We start from the raw sequence: 15,657 nt of genomic DNA, 5'->3' as shown, positions 1-15,657 counted from the left end.
AGACATGGGCTGCTGCTGCGCTTTGAGAAATGGGAAAAGACAGACTGACACCACTGGAATAAATAAAAGTGGGAACCCTGAACTGAGTAAGAAGCTTAATAATTGGTAGCAAAAGGAGCAACTTAACAAACCACTGGGAAAATACAGCTTTTGCCTTTTTTCTATGTGAACAATATCAGGTGCTTGGGCTGTTTTTATTTTTCTGCTTTTTCTCACGTACATTATAAATCATTCTTTGCAGGAAGATCTTAGTGTTTCCAATAATGAAAATGTGTTGTGTTCTTTGCTCTCTAATATCCTTTCATTGGTAGCCTCCTTAAAAAGCAGATTTGTGCGGCTGATGCCTTGAGGAGGGATGTTCTGTCAGATGAAGCGTCCTTGGGGCAGTGAAGAGGCAGGTTGGTCCTCAGAGCCGCCTGGGGCCTCCAGCATCTGCTTGGGAACCAGCAGCCGGTGCTGGCAGCAAGGCTTTCGGTGACTGGGGCAGAGGAAGGGGTTGCTCTTTATAAAGGTCACGGTGACTTTATTGCAACCCTCGATCTTATTCCTGCTGGAAACAAAACCAACGTTGCTACCAGATCAGCAGGATTTTACCAAAAGGGACAGAAGTGGGGACAGTTCCCAGTTTTGCTCACAGATCAGATTTTTTATTCAATGTTTTAATTAAAATGGGAGAAGGACTATGCCGTCGATAAAAATGTGAGTCCAGGGAAAGAAGGAGGAAATCTTGTTCATGTAGAAATAATTCACGAAACCATACTCTGATATTGTACTATTTGAAGAAAACCAAACTGATGACAGAAAATAAAATGCACTGTATGTCCTCATATCAAACAGTTCTAGGGATCAGGGTCTCCCACTTAGATCTTACCCAGGCGGGCGAATGGCTGGCAGAGCACAGTGCAGCTGGGTTTATTTGCTGTCCAACCTTGATTTATTGGAGGCCGTGTCACCCACAGGTAAATATAGCAGCTCCCTGACATTTGACGAACCTTCCCACAGCGCTTCCTTGACGCATGCAGAAAGCCCTGGGGCACAGAGCAGGAAGGGAGAAGGCGTGGGCATGGTTTTGGGCTTACAGCACATCTGTTGGATCAAAACGCCTCAGAGCAGCCTCGCTGCCCCTCGGCTGGGGACGAACCCAGCGTCACCTCCTCCGTGCTCCGGGGCAGGGCCTTTGGAGGCAGCATTTGTGCAGGTCTGGTGTGTGCTGCAAGCCCCTGTTTCTGTGACAACCTCCTGAAGTGGGAGTGCTCCTCAGCCGCCTGAGCAGGCCCGACGGTGAGCTATTTCAGTCACAGTGGCGTTACACTTCTGTAGGGACCCCGACCGCCAAGCACTGAAGGCCCAACCCCACAGCTGCTCCAGTTCATACGAAAAGGGGCGTCAAGTGATGGTGCCTATGAAAATATTGCTCGCGGGGCTGCAGGTGCTGCCCTTAGCATGAAGGGTACAGTTTTTCTCTGGCCATGCTTCACAGGCTGTCATGGCAGGGGGTGTAAGGTTTATTTCAGAAATGACTACAACATGGCTGGTGGGTGAGGCCCGTCACCACCCAACCTAAGGCATATGCTAAGCTGAACGCTGTCACTGATCTCCCATCAGCCATGCAAAAGAAAATAAAAATAAAACCCAAGCACAAGCCAGACATGGAAAAAACTTCAATTTCTTTTAATTTCATTAAGGATTTTAGGTTTATAGTTTTGATAAGAACAAGAGCACAGCAGTGAATGAGGAAGTCACATTCCAGGCACTGGCAGTAAAAGAGACTCTCAAAACTTCATCTCAGTGCAAAGACAGATGAAATGCTTGGCTTCAGAATTTAAACAGGGTGTGTCAATACCTTCTCTTTCGGCTTGTTCTGGGGACCTGGCATACAGGGTTCCTAAATGCAGTTTATACAGGCTTCTTAAATGCTGCTTTCTAAAAAGCTGCCCTGTGTTGCTACCACACTCCTGCCACCTGTGTTTCATCATCAAGGAACACATTAATGGAAGGTCCAACTCTTTGAAACTTGCAGAGTCAAGCCTTGCAACAGCAGAGATTTTCCTTTCAAAACCACACAATTTCAAGACATGGAGGACTGGAGACTCGGCACTGAAGGCCTAAGCTCCCAGAGGAGTTCAGAAGTCAGAGGTGCTGTATCTCCGCAGAAACATTAAAAAATGCTTAAATGGATTGCCATGAAACTACCAGCATCAGGAGGACAAACCTGGAAAGTTTCTGGCCCCTTTAGAGCATCATAAGCAGGAGATAGTCCAAGACTTACACTTTTTTTTTTTTTTTTTTTTTTTTTTTTATAATTTGTTCCGTAACTTAAAACCTGGTAGACACCATTTTAGATGTTGAACACAGTTTACATTTTCATGTGACTGACAAGTCTTCTGTTTTCAAGGGAAGACAGAAATAACTATTCTTGAAATGCTGAGTGAGTCCAGAGATTTGCAACTATTTTCAGAATTCCTTCTTCTTTAGGCTTCTCTACATCTGCTAAACAAAAATAGCTTCGAACTTCGGCTCTTGTACATTCACTCACTGAGCTCAGCTGAATAGCATATTAAAAAGACTTGTCCTTTGAAAAGAAGAAAAACAAAAGATTTTTCAGATGCTTATACAGCAAGAAACATTTTTAATGTATTCTGTTACTATAATTAAGTTCAACTACTTTGCTAGTCTCCAAATTTACAGAAAGAAGCATCCAGAAATAGTCAGCACTGGATGAAATGTAATGATCTAATCAACATTTTTATCACCACATATAGAGCAGAAGTGATGAAATTTCCAGTACTACACTGAAATAGCTCGTACAAAAGTGACTTGAGCCCAAGAGATTCTCCTGAGATGTTACTGTATGGGAGTTACTGCACTAACCATCATTTTTTAACTCATCACTAATTAAGAAGATCTGAGCTTGTATCCCATTATTTCACTGCTGAGGACCTCCAAGGAACCATATGTTCCTACTTCCCCTTACATAGAATTTGCCAGGAAATGCTGCATCTCTGAGTTTCTTTGGCCATATCACTGTATTTGCCAGACTTCGGGGCATTTTCATCGGTGGGGATTTCCAGGACCAGGCACTTGCATCCACCTTGCCGTTTCCCTGTTACCTGCACAGTGTGTAGCAGGCATTTCCTAGAAACAAGAAGACCATGGATACCTGCACCATGATGCCTCAGAATCAAATTTTCTGCACAAATTGCACGGCATATGTACAGCAGGCCAGCGCTTCCTGGGATTGCACTTACTGTGTGCATGCTACACGCTGTGTATGCACAGTCTTTACCTGTGGAGTCCAGATAAAAATACAGCAGTCCTGTACCTGTATGATGTAAATAAAAAAACATGTTCTCCAGTTATTTGCCTCTTTAAACTGAAATATCCTGGAGTCAGATTTATGGATGGAAAATATATTTGAATTTGGAAGTAATACGCAATTACACTAAGCTAAAATAGATGCTTTTGAGGGCAAAATGGGAGAGTGATTAGGAAAATGTAAACTCCCTTTTTCCTGTGTCATTGAAAACACATCTCAACATTGGAAAGTTCATTTTGGAAAGTGCTGTTACAGCTCATATTTGGGACATATTGTAGCCTAGCACATTTTATTCAGGGCTGGCACTCTCTGCTAAAAAAGGGGCTGTGTACTTTACCTCAGGGCAACTGAGTGGTATAGAATAGCCTAAGGTAGAAAAGTACAGTGAAGACATGACATGGAAGTTTCACTGAGGATCAGAGTTTATGATTATTTTGGACACTACCTTGGTGTAGAAATAAAAGACTAGGCTTTACTGATTTTTATTTTTTTAATTCAGATATCTCTTGTGCATATGTTGCTCTAAGATTCTTATCCTTCACAGTGAGAAGTTACTACAGAAGATGCACAAATCCCATTCAAATACTTGTGTGAAAACTCCCTACACAGAAAGCTGGAAAGGAATTCTACCAAGTACCGGTAACTTTCATTGTTTATTGACTTTTCTCTCTTGTTTGGAGTTCAGTGTCGTATGACAATATTTCCTTTTTTTTTTTTTTTCTTCTCCAGAAGTAAACAGAGAGAGTGACCTCATTCTGCATGCTCCTGACTTAGCCATAGTAAGATTGTCTGTGTAACAGCTGCATGGATTGATCTAAAAATCCTTCAACCTATTAAGTGCATTTGTACACTGCTCCTACGTAGTTGCTCCAAAATAACTGGAGAACTCTATAATGTTGTGATATACTTGAAGTTAAAATGGTGCTTTAAACACAATGGATTTTCTACTTTACGGCTGTAGGTAGAGCACTTTAAATCAGAGGATCATCTTTAAAACAAGTTTTAAGGCCAGTTTTAATTCACGAGTGAAGTGTGTCAGCAATATTTGTTCTCACATGAAGGAAGGTAGACTTTAAGTAGAACAGACTTGATTCAGTTTCTGTTTGCGAAATCCCTCACCGTGGATCAGCAGAAGTTGTGAGGGTGTAAAAACAAGCTCTTCTCCCCCAGATCTTGTATCTTTCCCTTAAGCTTCCTCTTCCCACAGCGAGCAGACTAGCTATATTTTTGATCCAACCAAGCTAGGACAGTCTTAAAATTTTCATACTAAAACAACACAGTATAGGTTTTGCAGGATTTTACGTACCCAAACCTCAGCAGGCCAGTAAGGCGGTTATTTACATGAATCCCTCCATGCGTAATCTATTTTCCCACTGCTCAAAATATAGCTGATAGAAACACAACTTGTCATCCTGCTGAGCACCTGCCAGTGGGACTAAATGACGTGTATTGAAGGAAAAGGTTTGACCTGTAATGTTAATGGATGTGTACCGTGCTCAGGGCACTGCTTGAAACTATGAACTCTGCGCATCTGTCCAGGTAAAAGTGACTGAACTTTCCACCTCCATCTCACCTACGACTGGGGGGGTCGGTGGCATCTGACCACCATGCACAGAACAGGCAGTGGCCACTGTCCCCTTCATGTTGGGAACCACCCCAAAGCTCCTGCTCTGCAGGGATTGCTCTCCAGGAGAAAGGAGTAATGGGTGGGATGGGTGAAGTCACCTGATGTTAAATCTGGGACGATTTGCAAAGGCTGATCAGGAAGTCTTATGACTGGGGTAATAGGGAAGTTTAAAAAGGACAGCTAAAACGCCCACATGTACTCATGTGGACTTCTCAAAGGGACGCTGCTGCAAGAACATCAAGAATGCCACCAAGGAACCTTAAGTAAATGAGAAGCTTCATTAACTCTGTTTGGGATTTTATTTTCTCCCCTGAAATAATCATGCACTCATTTAAATAAAGAGTACTTGTACCCAGAAACCTTGAGCAAAATCTCTCTCCAGGCCGCTCAGTGCCCCAACTTCCACAGGTCCCCAAAAATGGAGCCTCCTGGCCAGAAGTGCTGTCAGCACCAGGATTCAGGGGCACCACTGAGACCCAGCAGGAGATTTTAGGAACTAAGCTGTTGGAAGGAGCCTCCCTAATGTCCAAACTGGACGCCTGCGAAATCTGCAGTACAGAGTAAGGTCAAAAGTTCTGTATCTGCGAAGCCTGTGGGCAGCTTTCAGAAGCCAGATTTCAGCAGTTCTCAGAAGCATCCCCGTTCAGGTAGTGCTGCCTGTTGTGTGGCTGACAAAACAGAAGTTTGGGTTATAAACTGAGAAGGTCATTAACAATATTTAGAGGCAAAGTCACAGGCAGGGCGCTGGGGGTGTCTGCAAAATTAGCAGAGCACAAAAACCTCTTAACTAAGGATGCCTTCAGCCACTAGGTGGTGTGTGGATTCTGCCACTGACAGTCTTAGTTACTGAAGTAAATGATGTTTGAAAGCCGTTTGAGGGCTCAGATCTAATTATAGCTCAATTTGGCGTAACCCAGATCAAACTTGGTTAAACGAGCTGCTGGCAGACCCTGCCGAGCAGCTGTTTAAAATCTCCTTTTAGCGTGCTAGCCAAAGCCTGGATCAGAGCATCTCCCACTAGAATTAGGAACCCTGTAGCCATTAGGCTATGGAGACACCCTTACTGCTGCTCCCTTTCCTCAGTCATTTTACATTCTTGCTGCAAGATGGAGCAACTAGTGTCGGAGGGTCACGGGAATGCAAGGGTGGCACAGTCTCCTCATCTTCCACAAGTCGTAATTTTCCACCAGAAGTACTCCTCTTTTTTTTTTTGATGGAATGAATGGTTTGGCAGAATAAACGAAGGCACCTTATCCCAGGGGAGTGCTGCAGGGCTGAGGCACCTCTCAACTACTTTGTGTTGGGGTGGTCCACAGGAATAACAAGGACTCCCCGCAGGGCTGACGCCGACTGCGCTAAGCAGCTCCTTTCTCCACGCACAGGGTTTTGATGCACTCTGGGTTGTTTTATACCACACTGAGCTGGGCACTGACACTCATCCGCCTCGGCTACCCCTTTACTCGCCTTCCTCTTGACTATTTCAGGTACCTCAAGGGAGGCTGTAGTGAGGTGGGGGTTGGCCTGTTCTCCCACGTGCCTGGTGACAGGACGAGGGGGAACAGGCTAAAGTTGTGCCAGGGGAGTTTTAGGTTAGATGTTAGGAAGAACTTCTTTACTGAAAGGGTTGTGAGGCATTGGAACAGGCTGCCCAGGGAAGTGGTGGAGTCACCATCCCTGGAAGTCTTCAAAAGACGTTTAGATGTAGAGCTTAGGGATATGGTTTAGTGGGGACTGCTAGCGTTAGGTCAGAGGTTGGACTCGATGATCTTGAGGTCTCTTCCAACCTAGAAATTCTGTGATTCTGCGATTTTGTGATTCCATTTCGTGTACGACCCGTGCCGCGGCCCCCCGCTCCCTCCCCTCACCCCCCTCCATTCCCGCCCGCCGCCTCAGGCAGCGCCGCGCCCCCCAACGGCCGCCGCTCAGCCGCGGGCTCTCGCGAGAGGCGCGGCGGGGCGGGGCGGGGCGGGGCGGTGACGTGGCGGGGCGCAGCCGCTCGCTGCCGGCCGGCGGCGGCCGTTACCGGCCGGTTGGCGGCGGTTGGAGGCGTTGAGGGGAGGGGAGCGGGGGGGACACGGCGGCGATGATGGCGGCGGCGGCCGAGCTGGAGTCGTCGCTGGAGCTGAGCCTGCCGGGCAGCGGCAGCCTGCCCCCGGCGCGCTCCCGCATCTTCAAGATCATCGTCATCGGCGACTCCAACGTGGGCAAGACGTGCCTCACCTACCGCTTCTGCGCCGGCCGCTTCCCGCAGCGCACCGAGGCCACCATCGGCGTGGACTTCCGCGAGCGGGCCGTCACCATCGACGGCGAGCGCATCAAGGTAGCAGCGCAAAGATGCGGCGGCTCTGCTGAAAACAGTCAGTGGCATCCCGCCGAGAAGCCGAGCGTTGCTCAGCAGGGAGCTGCCGTGTGGCAGCTGGGTTTTGTAGGGTTCTGGTGGATTGCTGCATGCGGTGCGGGGCTGGACGGTGACAGGCCGGGTGCGTGGCTCACGTTTCATGGGTGTTCTGCGCTGATTACAGGGTTAGCCGAAGTTTGTTCGTACAGATCTAAATGCAGAGAAAATCTGGGGAGGAGATGAATGCTCTTTCACCTTCTTTGCGCTTTAAAACATATTTTAAAAGTATATGAAACATACCTAGCTTGCCAGAGGGATGCGTAAGCACTCCTTGTGATCCTAGCAGCTATTTGCAGATGGAACCACTGGTTGCTTACCAGTGCAGCTTGGCTGCTAGCAGTAACATCCTTTAAGCAAAATTCCCTTCTGTACGATAGTTTGCTTCTGTGATCAAAGTTTAGCAGATGCATGGAAAAAAAGAGTAGCAGTAGTGATGGAATTTTACTTGTGCATATGTTATCACCAGGCTTTGGGATTACAGCTGACAGGCAGCTGAAAGCTATAGTTTTGCCTTGTTTACTCACTGCTTACAGATGTTGGAGAGGGGGAGGCTATCCATTTGTCCCCCACGCTTGCCATTTCTTCCATTTGTCCATTTGCCTGTCTTCCCCCTTTTTTTTTTCTTTTTACCCTATGTCCTTTTTAATTAAAAAAGAAGCACCAGTAAGAGTCTGTTACTCTTTGCCCTTATAAAACCGTTGAACAACACTTCTTTGGCTTCTAGCTGATATTCTGTACTCTCTGCTCTGTTGCTCTCCAGAGCAGAAGGGAACCTCATGAGGGACACCTTCCTGTCAGCACCATCTTCTTGCCTGGCATTTTTACCACCTCTGGACTGTGCCCACAATTCTGCAGGGAATTAAAATAAATAAATAAATAAATAAGTAAGTAAAATAATTCACAGCTCCAAGATGCTTCACATTGGTTATTGTGCCATTTTGTTACATAGGTTGTGGGAGGTGGTTTTGCAGTGTTCTTGAGGAGAAGATGCTTTTCGGACTCCTAGTTTCCCTGGCAGTTTAGTTTTAGCTTTAAAATAAATAAAATTCATCATTACAGCCAGGGCTGTAACTGTTGGGAGGATGCTACATGTCATTGAGCACACACCAATTTTTATTCTTTGCCACCTCTTCTTGCTCGTCTTTACCTTTCTTTCTCATAGCATCTCCCCAGCAATGCCTGTTGAACCAGGAAAGAGAGGAGGTGAGATGAGCCAAATGGCTGCTGTTCTGGTTGTGCCCTCAAGGGCCAGGCCCTCAGAGCAGGGGAATTTTTCCTCGTGTTTTGAAAGAGAGTATTAATTGGTTTCTTCTCATTCCCTCTTCTCCCTTCCCCCAGCCAGCTGGATGGTCATTCTTGTGCTGCTACAGTACAGAGAGCGTTTCCCTTGCAGCTGGAAAAACGCTGTGTCATTGGCAGTAATACAAGCACAGTTCTTCTCGCCGGGGGTCTCCCACACAGTTTTTTAGAATTCAAGGCATAGGGACGAGTGTATTCGTGTGTAGCTTATACAGTAGGCTCACAGCTTCATTTGAAACAGCTATGCCTAGATGTGAGGAATAGAATAAAATTTTCAACACTGCATTCTAGATTTCCCTCTGCCTAAAATGACCTACACACTGAGAATCGAAGAAAAACAATGATGTCACTCTTTACTGACCTACATTAAAGGAGCAAAGGATGCAGATGAAATTCAAAGAAGAATGTCCAAACATCGTGTTCTGCTCTTTTGAGCTGTTGGCATTTTTTTTCCATCTTTTAAAGGAGGCATAGTTTATCATTTTGTTTTTATTAAAGGGCAGTTGTGTTTTTACCAGCATTTATAAGCCATGCACGCTAAGGGAGTCCTTGCGCAGAAAACAATCTTTCTTGGATCCACAAAAAGGAGTCAGAAGGTGGGAGGTGGTAGCTGGGTTGATATATTTAAGTACCATTTGTCTTTCCTAGGGAGTGTGACAAAGTGGTTCTGTCCTCAGTTTTTATTAGTTGAATTAAGCTGTTAAACCAGATTTTCAAAGCCCATGTTTTAGAGGGCTGTTATAATAAGTGTGCCTCCTTGATGATGGATGGTATTTAAATAATCATGAAACAATAATCTTAATGTTAATTCATCAGTGCACATCTCTAAAAGTGATCCTTCCCAGTGTTTTTCAGTAGAGCAAATACTTTTTCTGGGGGGAGAGGGTGTCAGAAATGGGATGGTCTGCTCAAGTTCACCTGGTGAGAGGAACAAAGAAACTTCTGTAAAACCTTCAGTGTTGGGAAAGTATTACTTGAGATGACACATTTCAAGTTTGAAAGCTGCATGGAAATAACATTTAGGAGGAGCTGTTGCTTCAGCTTAACTTGAAAGATATGTAAAGCTTTAATTTAATTTCCTCTTCTCTACCCAAGGCTGACAATAAGCTTGTGGATCTGTGCTTGACCGAAGCGTGACTGACTTCTGCTCTCTGAGTGAGGTGGGGAGAGAAGCATAACCTCAGCATCTGCAGCTGCTTCTGAAAACAAACTGCCTCTTTACATTAGATTTGATATACCGTTCTGGGAGACTATATAGAGTGATTCCTCACCTTTTTGTTGTCTGACTATAAGCAACAACTCAGCCTGTGATTTTTTTTTTCTTTTTAATTTGTCATAGCCTAAATTAATGATTTTTTTTTTCTTCCCATGAATCTCCTGACTTGATAATATTCTGTTAGTACATGGAACTAGATTTATTTCTCAGCTGGGTAGGTGAATGAGTCTTACCCATAGGTATAAATACAGGTGCCCATATTTAATCTAGTTCTCTAGGCTGCCTTTACATCTCTAGGCTGCCACAGAGATGCAGTCAGCTGTGTTCAGAGCACAAAAGAGTTGGCAAAAAGGAGGTATTTGCTCTAGGATGAGGTAACTTGCAGCTGACTACCACTGTCTTCAGTCAGAGGCTAGGGTGCCTTGCCTTGCTTTTCTTCATAATCTTAATGACGCTTTTAGAAGCGGTACATGGATCTTATAAGTCTGTTGTTTAGAAGCTGCAAATAACTGGACTAGACTACAGAGTCCAAGCTGTTCTATCGTTTTCATGTAAAGTTTCTGTTCCCCTGATCAAACCAGTAACTACCATTTCCACCAGCTCTGGTCTGAGGTTTTTCTTGAGCTTGGGTGACCAGGGTTGCACATAATATTGCAGAAGAAGTCACACCATCCTGAAATACCACTTACTATTTTTCCTTCACACTAGTGATTCATAACATCCTGTGATTGACTCGTGTATGTGGATCATCATCCATTTTAGTCGTTTCCAAACGGATGAATTCTGCACTTTCAGGAGAAGTCTTCATCATTAGTCTGTGTTATCAAGGCTTTCCATCTCTTCCTGTTCAATTTCACCCTAATCCTACTATTCCAGATTATTTTTCTATATGGTACTGTAACTCACCTGTCTTTCAGGGATACATCTTAGCTTCTTGCCATTAGCAGGTTTCTCTAGCACCTCGTTTCCATTTTTTATGTTAAAGTCAGTAGTAAAAACTGTAAAGAAAGCAACTTTCAAGACACTTAGAATTTCTGAGCAAGTTTTACTGAAACATCTGGATCAAAGAAATGCAGAACTGTGTGCACGGGAGTTTTCATCAAGGGAAAATATTGGCAATACCTTTTTGTGATAGTTTTAGGAATAGATCTCAGTAGTGTTTGAGAGCATTTCACTTATTTATTAATGGTTTTTGTCTGTAACACTGACTGAATAGGTTTTGAAAAAATATGAGTTCAGTCTGTTTAGGATAGAATAGTGCATAACTTGGAAATAGCAGTATCATAATAAACAGAAGTTTTGTGCTTTTTTTTTTTTCCTTACATGCATGGTTTACGCTACAAAGCACAGTATGGACCTAGCTTATGTATTAAATAAGTTTGAGATTCATAGGAGAGTTTAAGTCTAATAGACTATGGAACAGACTTCTTTGTCCTGTTTATTTTGGTTTTGTTGTTCATGCATGATTTGATTTATTCCTACTTCTCATGAGTCTACCACAATACACAGTTAACTTCATGATAAGATCAACGCTTTGGGGAAGATGACATTATTTTTGGCAATAAAAAATCATGTCAGCTGAGAGTTATGCTGTGAAGTATTTTGTTTTGTCAAAGAAAAGCATAACTGACAAGATTTCAGTATTTGTTTTTGTAAAAGTCTTACAAAATACCTGCTTCAATAAACCTTCAGAAATTTGTACTTGCGTTCAAGCTGCATCTTAATTTCTTTGTAGCTTCAATTGTGAGCAGGCACGTTTGGAAGGAACAATTTCTGAAATTGCATAAAAGCAATAGTTTTTTCAGCATAAACTTTTCAGTATGATTAATTCTGAAGAGTGTTTTCCTGTAATTGCGTGACTTTCCTAGCTACAGGTAATAGGTGTTATTTTCTAGCAAAAGTAATAAAACATTTTTTTCTCTTGTTTTCCTTCTATTTTCAGATCCAGCTATGGGATACGGCAGGCCAGGAGCGCTTCAGAAAGAGCATGGTGCAGCACTATTACAGGAACGTACACGCTGTTGTGTTTGTGTATGATATGACAAACATTGCCAGTTTTCACAGTCTGCCATCATGGATAGAAGAATGCAAACAACACCTCCTTGCCAACGATATACCACGGATTCTTGTTGGAAATAAATGTGACCTGAGAAGTGCTATTCAGGTACCTACGGACTTGGCCCAGAAGTTTGCTGATACTCACAGTATGCCGTTATTTGAAACCTCTGCCAAAAACCCCAATGACAATGACCATGTGGAGGCCATATTTATGACACTGGCTCACAAGCTTAAAAGTCACAAGCCATTAATGCTTAGTCAACCCCCAGATCGCGATCAAATACATATAAAGCCTGAACCAAAACCTGCCATGACCTGCTGGTGTTAAATCTCGCTGTTTATTAGCTCTCACCTTGTCTTGTTTGCAAATGCTCCAAAATTATGATCTTGACACAGATCCAGGGTTTGGTAGCAATTATAGGAAATCTTTTTGGCACTTTACTGTGGTTTTTTTTGTTGTTGTTGTTTTGTTTTTTTTCTGGTGTAGATGTGCCCGTCTCATTTTCTTGCACTTTGTAGTTGTACTTTCTGAATTACTGAAGTTTCACTATAAATATACAGGAATGTAAACTTTCAAGTGAAGTATTGACAAAGCAATTCTTCTTGAGCTCTTGCTGCCTGAGATCGTTTTTGTCACTTGTGGTAAAGCTATATATAGTAAGACAGTTTACTAACACTTCTGGTTGCTACTTGCATTGGAATAATGTAGGAGGAAAAGTGTTTGGGGACAGCCAGATAGCCTGATTTTTTCAGGTCAGTGAGTGGGGAGATGGGGAGATTTTTAATGTCTGAAGGGATATTTGATGACTGCTAGCAAGCTGATAAGCAAATACCTACTTATATAAAAAATAAACAAGCAACAGGACTGTCAGATAAAGTCTGGGCTTCAGTGTAAGTGCAAACTGCTGGCTTTCATGGCATGTCATTCCATTGTAAACTTTGTCTGTTTCTTCATGGCAGTGGTAAGAGAATTGACAAACTTGTCCCTACCTCTAGACGATTAACTGATAACTTAAAAGTCCATTAATTTTTCATAAATAACTTGTAAGACTAAACTATGCATTCCTTCATACAAAAAGTCCTTTAGCACAGGATATGGGGGAAAATCTGGGACTAGAACTACCCACAGCCTCTCTGGCCTTACCAAAACTTCAATATTCAGTGAGGACTGACTTCTAAGGATGCTGTGTTTGAGTTGTGTCCCAGTGTAACTGAAAACACTTAAGAAACTAAGAAATGGAGTGAGGTTGCCAGAAGTGTAACGGTTTGCAAAGATACATGTTTCAGAGGATGCTAGTGTTGATGCTTTTCAACTGTCTTAAGAAAAACAACATTTGACAAACCAACTTGATAACATTTTAAGGATGAAAATGTTTAGGACAGAATATTACTTCTCATGCCCGTTTTGATGTACAAAGTTGTGCCTTATTTATTGAAAATGTCAAGGCCACCATAGTCTAATAATCTGTATTGTTCTGTGCTAGAATATGTGAAGGCTTCTGTGCAAAGGAACTACCAGCTTCCGTAACTGAAGGTCGATTTGCTTGCATAATGGTAAGACAGTATCATCCATTTAAAGAGTAGGGAATATGGGTTTTACTTTAAATACATATAAATGCAAAATAAATTAGATTTTGAAATATAGAGAAAGTCTGCCAAATCTGTTACAGATTTTTGGCTAAAACTTGCTCATGTCATGGCTGTAAGTTGGGCATCCGTGGCATTACTAATGTGAGTTAGTAATTGCTCTTCTAGACCCATTTTCTTCTGTGTTCTCATAATTGCAGCCATTTCATTCAGTTCTTTTCTGTGAAGGTCAAGTTTCATAGCAAAAATGGTGCTAGGTCGCACACAGCTACATAATGTGAAGTATAATCCATAGAATTCAGTCTGTGACTTCGTATGCCACGATCAAACAATATTTTCTGACTTAATTTTTAAAGGAATTTAAGTAAAAACGAAGATTTTTGATTTGCAGTGTACTGGAAGCTAAATATAAGCCCCAGTTTAGAAGTCACCATCCGAATGATTATTAGAAACAAAATACTGAAGCAAGCTAACTTTTGAACTATTAAAATTACTGAGGTCTAAATCCTATTGCAAGTGTTTTATTGATAAAGGGAAAAATGCATTGACTTTTTTTTTCTTCACACATAGAAATAGCATTAAATTTGGCCTAATATGTTTAGGATGCTTAAAAATAATCTAAACAAAATATAATATTTTTTCCATATAAAGCTGCTACAACTATGACAGTAATTTTGTTTATGCAACAGTTGTTAAAGGGAATTTTTGTATTCACTCTGAACCTTTTATGACTAGAATTTGATTTACAGTCCTTTCAGAAACAATCAGCTTTTTAACATGAGTTTCCTTAATATTTTTCTTTTTTTAGAAAAGGATTGATCTTACATTTATGTGTATAATATTATAAATAAACATGGTTTACAGTCCTCTTGGACAATTTATTTTTCACTCACATTCTTACTCATTTTTCTCAAAAGTATCAATCTTAACTATTTGTATAGTACTGAGTATGCCAGCAAACTTTTTTTTTTTTTTTTCTAATAAAAAACAGAATGAAGAATTCCAAAGTCAGTCAGTCAGTCAGGTTGGGAGCTGAGGTAAGGAAATTATGTAGGTACAGTGTTAATGTTAAATTTGATATCAGACATCTGCAAATCTGTTAAGCTTTGAGTTATTCGCAACCTGTAAATAAGAGCCCTCATGTCATTAAAATTGTGTAAAGAAAATGTTTTAACTATGTAATCTTGTCTTCAGCACATAGCATGTTTTAACGGTTCTGCCATAAAGGTAATGTGGTCATTGATTCAGGATTCAGTGTGCTTCCTGGCTTTCAGTAGTAATGTTCTGCCCACAGAATCAATGTCAAAAGTACCGACTACTTTGTATACATATTTTCACCTTACCAAATTGTAAAGTTGGGTTATTTTGTATGTGTTGGGGAGGGTAAGACACAATCCCAGAAACCTAATAAACTGGCTTTGCCACAAACTGTTATCACTTCTTTTCAGTAATTGTTCTAGGAATTATGATACCAATTCTTACAGTAAAATCCACAATAAACTGTGATAAGCAAGGGAGGTAAAAGGGTTCTTAGTTTTTTGTATGTGTGGCTGACAATTTTGTGAAAGACTGTCACAGTACTTGGACTACTGTCACTCCTCTCTTGCAAGGTCTCAAGAGTTGTTTCGGAGCATCTGAAACACCTGCATGATGCTTCAGAGTGTGTTCTGGACTTATCTGAAGTTCTAGAAAACTGGCAATTACTGGCCCCTCAATATACATCAAGACCCTTACGGAGTCTTTGTCATTTCTCATAGGCTTACCTCATTTCTCATAGTCTTAGATTTCTGAATGGAAAAAAATGCTCTTAATTTCAGATACAGCTTAGTTCTCTCAAAAAATAGTCTTGCAGGCTTCCATAGATGTATGCAGACACACACACAGAGCAAGGTTTCAATTCCAATTGATATTAAGTGGGCTTCTTGGTAAATATCGTAGCCTGTTCACCCAGATACATAAGAATTTCCAAACATTTTTGGTGTTATCTTGTACTATTTCACTATCTATGCTCTATCTATGAACTTATTCTATTTCCATGCTTAATAAAAAGTCTATTTAAAACAAAAAGCTAGAACGTATTTTGGAGATGTTTTGCATCTTTAAATATGATTGCAGTTATCACTGATAAGACTTAATTCTACTGAATGACTTTTAAA

The 15,657-nt window shown here is 41.9% G+C and overlaps 1 protein-coding gene across 1 annotated transcript; it reads left to right on the top strand.

Annotated features, from left to right (window-relative positions):
• Nucleotides 1–6,997: 6,997 nt before the first annotated feature.
• On the top strand, nt 6,998–15,018 carry RAB33B (RAB33B, member RAS oncogene family). Its single transcript, XM_032186583.1, has 2 exons — nt 6,998–7,263; nt 11,799–15,018. Exons 1-2 carry the CDS (start codon nt 7,027–7,029, stop codon nt 12,240–12,242), a joined length of 681 nt encoding a protein of 226 aa, XP_032042474.1. The 5' UTR covers nt 6,998–7,026; the 3' UTR covers nt 12,243–15,018.
• Nucleotides 15,019–15,657: the final 639 nt, after the last annotated feature.

Source organism: Aythya fuligula, chromosome 4 (genome assembly GCF_009819795.1).
Source record: "Aythya fuligula isolate bAytFul2 chromosome 4, bAytFul2.pri, whole genome shotgun sequence".
Taxonomy (NCBI): Eukaryota; Metazoa; Chordata; class Aves; order Anseriformes; family Anatidae; genus Aythya; species Aythya fuligula.
This window is presented reverse-complemented; position numbering and strand designations above follow the sequence as displayed.